This window comes from Corvus kubaryi, unplaced genomic scaffold (genome assembly GCF_017639235.1).
Source record: "Corvus kubaryi isolate FWS band 111438036 unplaced genomic scaffold, C.kubaryi_AGA036_p1.0 37308, whole genome shotgun sequence".
In the NCBI taxonomy this organism is placed as follows: domain Eukaryota; kingdom Metazoa; phylum Chordata; class Aves; order Passeriformes; family Corvidae; genus Corvus; species Corvus kubaryi.
The window spans coordinates 13,845,661-13,856,256 of record NW_024581096.1 but is presented as its reverse complement, the minus strand read 5'-3'; the positions used below and the strand labels follow the sequence as shown (position 1 = coordinate 13,856,256).

At 53.7% G+C, this 10,596-nt stretch overlaps 1 protein-coding gene across 1 annotated transcript; it reads left to right on the top strand.

The window, feature by feature from the left end:
* Positions 1 to 8,282: 8,282 nt before the first annotated feature.
* LOC121664915 (microseminoprotein, prostate associated) lies at positions 8,283 to 9,810 on the top strand. Its single transcript, XM_042028609.1, has 3 exons — positions 8,283 to 8,394; positions 9,032 to 9,140; positions 9,529 to 9,810. The coding sequence occupies exons 1-3, from the start codon at positions 8,283 to 8,285 to the stop codon at positions 9,716 to 9,718; spliced, it is 411 nt and encodes a 136-aa protein (XP_041884543.1). The 3' UTR covers positions 9,719 to 9,810.
* The last annotated feature ends 786 nt before the right edge of the window (positions 9,811 to 10,596 follow it).

The following is a 10,596-nucleotide window of genomic DNA, read 5'->3' as shown; positions in this document are numbered from 1 at the left end:
CACCCCATAGACACTGCACACACCGTACACACACCATATACACCCCATACACACACCATACACACACCCCCCACACACTGCACACACCATACACACCCCATACACATACCAGACACACACCATATATACTCCACACTTCATATACACCCCATACACACCCCATACACACACCATATACACCCCACACCTCATATACACCCCATACACACCCCACACACACCCCATACACACCGCACACACCCCCCATACACACATACGTACACCATACACACCCCATACACACCCCATACACACATACACACCCCATACACACCCCATACACACATACACACACCATACACACCCCATACACACACCCCCCACACACTGCACACACCATACACGTGTTGTTATGTATAGCACCATAACACCGTGGTGTTATACACACACCATACACACATCACACACACCCCATACACAGACCACACACAGATCACACACTCACCATACACTCACCATGACACACAGACGTGTGATACCTTAGGGTTTCTCTAACTCCATTGCACCTTCCCTGCCACGGTCTCACATTGAATTCTGCTGACATCCCACACCTTGGGATGACAGTCTTCCCTTGCACTGAGCTGCGCCCAGCACCCTGGTCCTGGTGGTCTGTAGTGGTCCATGGCCATCTGTGGTGGTCCATGGGAATCCACGGTGACCTATTGTGGTGATGCATCCCCCCTGCTTTTCCAGGCTGCACTGAGATCTGAGAAATGCTTGTTAGGCCTCAGCCTTGAAAAACAGCACCTGAGCTCAGCTCTTCTTCAGCTCATCAGAAATACTGCCTGTTTCCATGAACTGCTGCTGTCTATAGAGCTCCTGGGGTTTTTTATGAACAGCCTTGGAAACTGTTTTTTCCTCCCTGAAGGGCAGAACATCCCTCTTCTGGGATACTCAAAGAAAGTGGCGACCCAAACTGTGGCCAGGATGAAACATTGTTATGACTAAAGCCCACTCTCTTGCAATCCTATAAACAGTGGTGCAAAATGAGACTCTTGGAACTCTCCTGGATCGTGGTGGGTTGCGACCCCTCTGTGTGGCACCTCTCAGAGCCAGCAAACTCAAGTCTGCTGTACTCGGAGGATCGCCAAACAACAATGGATCCTGGGCTGATACCCTCACTCCTTAAGGCTCAAGCCTTTGCCCCTTGAGCAGATGGCAAAACCATCTGGAGTGAGTATTTCACTGACCTCTGAGGGGAATTTCTCATAGGTACCTTGCTTGCACTGACTTTCTGTCTGTGTGCATGTCCCTACGCATATGCTATAGCAAGTCTGGGGGAAATGCTACTCTCTTAGATGCTTAAGTACCTCAGTCTAAGTAAGTTAGGTCTGTAAGTAAGGCTAAGTCAGAAGTTATTAGCTAAGTTAAATGCTGTTGTTCTTTTCCTAAGTTGTTAAGTTTAAATTACACAGGTTGGATGCTGTTAAGTGTTATTCCTCTGTTAATTGGTTAAGTTGTAAGTTAAGTAGTGTTAAGTGTGACTGCTGTTGAGCTTTTAGGCCATATTCCTTTTTATCCTTGCCCTCACTGTCCTTTTGTCACACACACCTAAACACACACACACACACATGCACAAACACAACCCTAGATGGTTTTCGGTTCATTTCTCTTTTAATTGCCCAGATTTTGTTTGTTGTTGCTTTTTTTTCTCCTCAGTGTGCCTTAACTGTCTACCAAGTTGTAGAGTGGATCTTGCCAATGAACCCCCCACACACCCCACACACCATACACACCATACACACACCCCACACACACCACACACACACCAGACACACACCATATACACTCCACACCCCATACACACCATACACACCCCATTGTTGTGCTGCTGCTTAATATTAAATCTGTTTTATGCTGATACCCTTGCTGGTGATTTTTTAAGTGACCTCAAACACTTGTTCATGACACCAATGCTGGTCCTAGGACTGCACCAGATCATGATGGGCGCCAAGGTCACAGCCCTGGGGGGCTCACGTTCCTGTGGTTCCAATCTTCTTTCCCATGTTCCCCTGGCAAGCATAACCAAGTCCCTGGTCCCCTGAGCTGACAGTTGTTTTTCCACCTCCCAGTGTGCAGCAGCACAAGGCCATGGCCCTGCCAGTCTCCTTCACCTCCACACCGAGAGTGGAGCCAGAAACCTGCCAGCCTCAGGAGGTGGCTGTAAAGAGCGTGGCAGGCACCACAAGTGAGTGCCTGTAGCATGGCTGTCACTACCAGGGCCAGGTGAAGGAGTCGTGCAGATGCTGCTGTGCCAGGCCACAAACAGTGCTGGGTCATGGGGAGGTCCAGCATGGATGGGCAGCAGCCCCTTCCTGCTGGAGGCTGTGTGGAAAGAGGGCAGGGATGGAGAAGGTGCCACCGAGGATTCACATTTCTACTCCAGTGGGAGTCAGGGTTCTGCTGGGGTCTCTATTGCAGGTGCTCAAGTTGCCACCCCATCCCAAATGGGAGAGTAACACCTTCCGAAGGTCACTGAGGCATTGGCCGGGTGGGCACAAAGCACACAGGGACTGGTGCAGGTATGTAGGGTGACCTTTTCACATAAGGGATTCCTGTGCTCCTGCTGTCCAGGGAACCTGAAGGGCTTCTTGTTTGGATTTGAACTTTGTGTGCCAGTAATGGAAAAAATAGAACAAAGGCAAATATTTTAAAGGGTAAAATGTGGATAAATGTGGCACCTGTGTCACTTCAGGGTTGTCCCTGTGTGTCTGTGCAGAGAGCCCCTAGAACCCACATGTCTCTGTGCCCCAGACCCAGGGTGGGAGCCTAGGAGTGTTCTCACGGGGCACCAGGACAGGAAGTGTCACCCATGAACCCCTTCAGGTGGGTGCTGCCTGTGCCAAGCCAGGAACACCTGCTACGGTGCTTTCCCCTCCAGCTTCTCTGGGATGCCCAGGCTGAGCATGTGGGGCCCCGGCCCCCTAGGCAGTCTCTTCCACCATGAAGCCATCACCCATCCACAGCTTTTCCTGTAGGGTGTCCCTAAAGCAGGGTGGCACCCCAGGGTGGCCCTGTGGGTGCCAATACACAGCCAAAGCACTGTGCAGGGGGATCTGTCTTTCTGATACCAGAGTGAGGCCAGAGATCTGCAGGATCCACCCAGAACACAGCCTCAGGGTCTCCTGCGGTTCTCCCTGCCCCTGCATCCCAATGAAGCAAGGTGCCCAAAACCAGTCTGGGAGTCCCTGGTGGATCGTCAGCATTTTGGAGGCCATTTGTATTCTGAGGTCAGCACTGGTGGCATGACAGTGCCATGGCAAAATCCCCTCCAAATAGGGTGCCTGGACCCTTGACCTCCTCAGCAAGTCCCCAGGCCAAAAAGTACCTGGCACTTTTTTGGCTGGTGCGGCTTCTGTGTGGCCAAGGAATGATCTCCCAGGGTTATTTCTGACTCACAGGACAGGAAACATTTTGGGGTTTAAGCCAAGCTGAATAATATGCTCATTTCCTTGTGCCGACTACAAAGCACCTGCTCCAGGGGATTTATGGAGTGCCGGCCTCTCGCACTCGCTACGCAGCTGCCTGCCCGGATGTTTTTATTTTCCGGGTATGGCCAGCAAGTGCCAAGGCCTGTTTTCCTAAACACCCCGTGACCTCCCGGCACGTTTCCTTGGGGGGAGCCCGGGAAGAGCCACGGGCTGCAGCACACCCATGCTGATACCCAGGGTGATGGAGAGCCAGGGTGGGTGCCAGCACCCTGCCAGGGCCGAGGGTAGCAGGAATGCTTGGCTGACCCACTGATGCCAAAACCTGGCCTGACGCAGAGCAGCCACAGCTAGGACAAACAACCTGGGAAAGTGCCAAAGGAATGGAGTACGGGCATGAGCAAGGGAGGATGAGACCATGTGAGAGAGGGCAAGAGGGCATGAGAGCCCAAGTGAACCACAGCGTGGGACTGCCCAGGACATAGAGCCCATCCCATGACTGGGGACCTGCAGACACCATCCCACAGCTGGTCCTGTCACATGGTAGGGAACCCCCAGACACCATCCAGCCAGGATTGTAGAGCCCCTGTGAAATACTGTGTCTAACCCCCGGGGCTGGAACATCTGCCCCCTGCAAGGAGGGTCAGGGTGTGGGTGCTGAGGCCAGGGACACAGGGCACGCCTTGCAGCCCATGCTTCTCCACTGGCATTAAGCTCCATCCAGCAGGCAGCCAGTCTGCAGAGTAAAGTGACATCAAGTTTGTCTCACACCCCCTCTACTTTGTCCCCTTTTTGGAGTAACAGTCTCGTTGCTGGTGGGGCTGGGTTTGATCCCACCTGTACTCCAGCATCTGTGAGCTATCCCATCGGGCTTGCCAGCTGTGGGATGAAGGATGCCATGAGCCAGCTGTCATTCCCTGGTTAGCCCTTTGTCTCCTCTTGTTCCCCTTCCCAGCTCCTGGCTGCCTATCTCTTCCTCACCCCTCTGCTCACCTCTCCCCAGGGACTGGCCATGCTGGTGAGCAGTGAGCATTCATGAGTGGTCATCACTCAGAGCCAGCATCCTCCTGCACCTGCCCTGGTGCCCTGGGTACTTTGGTGCTAGAAGCATCCTTAAGGTGCTGGTAGAGCAAAGGTGCCCACATCCCAGAGCTGCCTCAGGGTCCACAGCAGCACCCAGGCAGTTCGGTCCAGTGATAAATTGGGGTTGTGGGTTTTTTCGGGGGTTTTTTGGGGTTTTTTTTTGTTTTCTTTTTTGGTTTTTTTTGTTTGTTTTTTGGGGTTTTGTTTTTGGTTGGCTTTTTTTTTTGTTTGTTTAGAGAGAAAATAAAATGCCTTTGGGGAGCAGGAGCCAAGCTCCCCAGTGCCTAAAACAGCAATCACAGCACTTCCTTGGATTTATGGTGTTTGCTTTCACAATGCCAGCCGGGATCCTGTTTGCTTCCTGCTCTGCAGCTGCAGCCCCAGCTGAAGGCTCAGGAGATTGAGGTTTTATAACCCTCCTGGATTCTGCTGATGGCAACTTGTCCAGCATCATTTATTCCCCCCTGAGCCTCCTTCAGTGCTGAGGTGGGCTGTTGTCACCTCATTGCAGCACCCACTGTCTTGGGTGCTCATCCCTCCCCATCTGTGGGGTCCCATCCCCAGCATTGGGCATTCTGCTGCTCTTCAGAGGGATTGCTGGGAGAGGAGGTCAGCAGCACTGTGCCCTTGGTGGGGTGCATCACCCAGCTTTTCTCAGGCACAGCTACAATCTGAGAGCCAGGCCAGGCAGGAGAGCTGGGTCCTGCTGGGGGGATGCTGAGACATGGATATGACCTTCTGTGGGATCCTGGAATACTCAGAGTTGGTGACTGCTGCTCACTGGCACATGTAGACAGGCAGTGGTCCCTGCTATTGGGCTCTGGCTGGCAAATCAGAGTGACTGAACTTCCAGAGGGGCTCTTCTTCCAGCCCCTTTATCCTTTCTGCAGTACTTGCCTGGATCTCAGTTGTTCCCCAAGATGTGAGACCAAAAGCAGTTGCCTTCTTTCAGTCTCTGTGGCAAAACCACCTCCAGGATGCCACAGCAGGAGAGGGTGTCAGCTTCTCCTGCCACAACACCCTCAAGAACCCAAGCAGAAGCTCTGAAGCACCAAGCCCAGTTCCAGGCACTGCTTCCAAATTACAAGCCCCCTCCTGTACAGCCTGGACCAAAATGCTCTGGATCACCCATGGGCATGTGTGTGCTGGGACCAGGCGGGTGCCCAGGAATGCAAAAGTGGAGGAAGGAAAGTGGTCAGGAGGTGGAATAGCAGGATCACCAGGCTATGGGGGACCAGCAGCCCCTTCCCTAATTCAGAGCCACAGTGTGGACAGTGCTCCACTGCCCAGATCCCTCTGCAATGTGCCAAGAGGTGTCCTGACACTCCTTCCTCTTTTTCTCTGCATTTTCCCAGCAAAGCGCTGTGATGAAAAACCCAATGGCCATGAACGTTCTCGTAGCTTTAACCCTCTATTTAATAAACTGTAATGGCTACAGAAATCCTGAGTATGCCTCTCCATGTTCCTGACAGAGCAGGGCAATGCCCTTCCACACAGCTGAGAGATGCTGTCGCCCCAGGATTTGAGCACTCTTCTGGAAGCCTGTCCAAATCCTGTGGCCGTCTGAGTGAAACTCACCATTTCTTTTTTTTAACATTTGCTGTTCTTGTTGATGAAACAATGATGGATTATTTCATTGCAGTTACTAGTGCGCCAGACTTCTTTTTCCAAACACACAATAGGAATATTAATTAACTGTTCTGACAACGAAAGCTTTTATCCTCCTTATATAGTAACAACTCTGCACCAAAGGGCAAGTTCCATTTGTCACTGATACACTCCACCATCCCAGCTCATGGCCCCATGGTCAGCAGGGGGTGCCGAGCATTTCTCTGATTTATTATCAGCCTTTCCCAACAGATCCCACACTTGCTGCCATCCAGCCACCCCACCGAGGGACACAGCACCGTCTGTGGCACTACAAGAGGGCTGGGGTAATTCTCTAAGGGGAAGAAGGGATGCAAAACCAGGGCTTCTCCCTCAGCAGTGAGAGCACAAGTTGCAGGACAGGGATGCAATGGAATGGTGAAGGGGCCCAGAGCACTAAAGGGAAGGGACTGTGCCTTCAGATCCAAAGGTGGTGAATCCAAAGCGGATAAAAGGAAGCAGTTTTTTTCTCACTCTGTGCTTAATTAGACTGCCACAGGAAAATGCTCAGGCCAAAATTTAGCAGGATTCAATTAGGGATTGGGCACTTACAGGGAAAAGAAAAATATCCAGCTATAATAGTGAATGCCAATACAAATTCTGGAAGGGATATTAAGCCTCACGCGTCAAGGTGTAAATTTATTCCAAACTCTCAGAAAGCAGGGAGCTTAATGCAGGGGCAGATGACCCACATATGCCACTGCTACTGATGCTGCCTCACTGGCGGCACGGCCCTGCACTGGCCGAGACCCCGGCTGGACCATCCCCAGAGCCCTGTTTCCTGCTGCTGGCAGCACCTCTGACAAGAGCTGAGAATTTCTTTTGGCAAGTCAGCCCTTTGCCTGTAGCTCTCCAGGGCCATGTGGCTCCCAGTGCTCTGACCTCCTCCCTCTTGCACATCCCCTCACTTTGCCGGCTGATAACAGCCTTATCACTTCTACACAGAGGCAACCCCTCCGGGTGAGGGTCTGTGAGGTCCATGGGCACATCCCTGGGTGGTGTGGCAACTTCCCACAGGTCCTTCCTTGCAGCCAAATGTGTTTACCTCTCAGGTCACTTGTTGCCCAAAAGCACTTTCACCTCCTGATTTTATCCCTCCTGTTTCCTGCTTTTGCTGGGGCTGGTCTCCAGCTCTAAAAGAGGATGCTCAGCTCCAGTACCTCATGGGTGCATCAGGTGCACAGGTACAGCCCCCTTTCCTGGCCACTGCTCAGATGAGCCCTGGGTCTCCCTCCTGTACTGCATCAGTGGCAGTTGCCATACTGTCTGCTCTGGGCACAGCACCAAATCTGTCAGAGCTCAGTAAGTGCTCTCAGGCACATGCTGGGATTCTTGGGGTGTCCTGCACAGGGCCAGGAGCTGGGCATGGTGATCCTAATGGGCCCCTTCCAACTCAGCAGATTCTATGATTCTATGATTCCAAACATGCTGTTCCCCCCAGCCTATGCATGGCCATGAACCTGGCACGGCTGCAGCCCAGGCTGGGGTGGAAGTGCCATGATGTGGTCCCCAGGAGCTGGGTGCAAGCACCTCCATCCCCAAATGAGGATGGTGTCATTTGCATCCCACACTGTTTGTTAGCAGAGTGCTTGCGCTGCTCTGGTCACTGCGAGATGGGATGCTCCCAAAACCTTGGCTTGCTGTGAAGGAGCAGTGATGGCTCAGCATGACCAGAGGGGAGCCTGGAGCTCTCCTGGTTAGGAGCCAGGGTCTCCCGTGCTTGCTGCTTACGTGCTCACCACGCTGCCAAGGGCAACGCTGCTGGGGACCTTTGGATCTCCCCTCACTGTGGAGCCTTGCACCCACAGGGGCTTCCAACTGGAGAAATTTCTGGAGGGCATGAATCAGCTTTTCACAGCTTGTTAAAAATCTTGATCCTACCTCTTGTTTTCATGCCTTTCAAATCAGGAAATGAGTTTTACAACTTTTCCAGTGGGGCACAGCTGGTGGCCAGGGTCGTAAAGCTGAACTTTATAAATATCTCTTGTTGGGATCAGGGGAAGAGCATTAAAAAGGCAGAGAGAAAGAGAAAGAGAGCAAAGGCAATAGAGAAGCAAAGCGAACAAGTCCAGTTCAACATCAACCATGGCCACGCAAGCACAGAAGATGGGGTGTGCTTGGGGCAGGCTTTGCCTGCTTCTTTCCCTCTTCCTCCAGCTGCCAGGCTCCCAGGCCAAATGCTACTTCCAGGCTAAAGGTAAGCGGGGAAGTGAGATGGGAAGAGGCCGATGGGAAGAGGAGGCCTCAGCTTTCCCAGCATGGCAGGGCTCTGCCCTATGCCTGCAAAGTGTGGAAGGGACTGTGCTGAGCTCAGGCATGGGATCATGGGCCAGTGGTGAGTGGAAGGAGCAGTCTATAAACCACAGAACAACTCCCCAGGGCTCTGGCTGACAAACAGCTTTCTGGGCCACAAAGGCTGCCTGGGGCCGAGTGTGCAGGACTAGCAGCAAAGGAAGGAGGGCAGCTCGTCAGCCCTCCACTGCCTCCTCCCAGGGCTGCAGAAATGCCCAGACTCCAAGGGGTGCTGGGTTTGCCCTCTCCAGGGAAGCAAGAGCCACTTGCCTCTTGCTCTAGACCCACTGGGTAGTGGGGAGAGCCACAAGGCATGGCTACGAGAGGATGGATGGGTACATCATCCATGGCAGATGACAGGGCATTCCATACCTGCAGGAGGACGGTGGACAGACCACCATATATCTTCCATACCATAAGGTGGGTGGGAGGTCATGATGACACCTCTTGTCCCCTCTTTCAGGGCACAGGGGTGTCAAGGATGCTTCCACTTGCCCTCAGCACAGGCCCATGTGTTCTCATCACCACTGTTTCCTTTGCAGCTCCCTGTGAGTATGAAGGGAAGCAGTTCTCCCTTGGGGAATCGTGGCTGAGCACCAACTGCCTGCTCTGCACCTGCCTGCACCCCATTGGTGTGGGCTGCTGTGAGACGTGAGTGAGGGGTCAAGGGGTGCTGGGGTGGGCTATCAATTCCCACTTGCACCTGCAGCAGGGGATGTCTGGTGGCTGCAAATGCAGCAGGTATCAGAGCCCTGGAAGGGCTGTGGGGCACCAGACCCTGCAGAGCAAGAGGCAGAGGTGGGCAGGACCTCACCACGGCATTGAGGGTGGTGGGGTGAGCTGGGGAAGCAATGTGGTTGGAAAGGGTGTCTCGGCACAGCAAGATGCCCAGATGCACCAGGGGCTGTGTCTCAGCCTGCCTGAGCTGGTCTGGGAGACATCCTGTGCAGGGGGCTGGCAGCAGGAAGCCATCCAGCCCAAGTCAGCAGCTTCCTGGCACAAACTGGGGAGACTGACGGCACCGTGTCCTCTCCCACAGCACCCAGCACCCCATTGACTTCCCTGACTGGTGTGAGGCCCACTATGACTCACAGACCTGCCAGATCTCGGTAGTGCAGAAGGCCAACCCCAGCCTGCCGTGTGTGAAGAGTGTGGAGCACGAGTGGGGCTCAGCCGGCACCCCCGAGCCGCTGGTGAACAAGGTGCTGGGTGCAGGGCTGAGCAGATAGAGAGGCTCAGCAGTGCCCTGTGCCCCTCGACGCCATCCTCCCCTTCCAGAGCATTCCGCCTGCATGCTCCAGACCTGCCCCACCCACCCTGTAGAGGCATCACCGCTGGCACCTTTGAGGGAAACCACTATCCACACACCATGGTACCAAGCTTTGCTTCTGCCTTCAGCTTCCTGAACCAGGGCACTCTCCCTGTGAGAAGTTCTGCACACCGTGGAAATGCAGATTCTACAGGATCTCCTCCCAGGTGGGCAGAAAACCTCTGGTGACTAAAAAAAGGGCTACAGGACTAAATCAGCCTGCTACATGGCAGTCCTGCATTCCCATATCCAGCCCCAAGCAAAGCACCTCCCTACTCCCTGCCAGACCTCTACTCCTCTGCATGGCAGCCATGGGGAGCTCACTGGAGTCACCATGGCCCCTGGTGCAGGATCCCCACACCCCCTCCAGCCCTTTCTCTGCTCCCAGAGCAGGAGGGGCAGGCACAACCCACCTCTGGAACCACTAATGCCCCTGCTCCTAAAGCTCCTGTGGTCCCTGGCACTGTAGGCCAGCCCTGGGCAACACTGCAACAGAGCCAGCCCAGGTTGGGTGGCAGAACAGGATGTCCCCAGGGAAAGACCCCCATCCCCACTAGCAAGGGAGCAGGGTGAGGAGGGTTCAGGAAGCAGAAGCAATTCAAGTGCCAGGGTGGAGGCAACCGCCCTGGCAGCTGCCCCAGCTGGTGCCATGCCTGTGCTGTGCAGAGAGCCTTGTGTAGATGTTTCTGTTCTTGCAATAAAGATACTGAACAAAGAGGAAGTCTCCAGCCTGTGACTGCTGTGGAAGGTGGGATGTGTCTACCACCGGGAACAATGTACAAATAAAACTCTTGGGAA

What these genes read in the sequence shown, in the direction of transcription:
- LOC121664915 (XM_042028609.1), top strand. Translation starts at nt 8,283, where the DNA reads ATGGCCACGCAAGCACAGAAGATGGGGTGTGCTTGGGGCAGGCTTTGC. An exon ending in ATGCTACTTCCAGGCTAAAG is followed by an intron (nt 8,395 to 9,031) that starts GTAAGCGGGGAA and finishes TTTCCTTTGCAG; the next exon opens with CTCCCTGTGAGTATGAAGGG. An exon ending in GGTGTGGGCTGCTGTGAGAC is followed by an intron (nt 9,141 to 9,528) that starts GTGAGTGAGGGG and finishes CCTCTCCCACAG; the next exon opens with CACCCAGCACCCCATTGACT.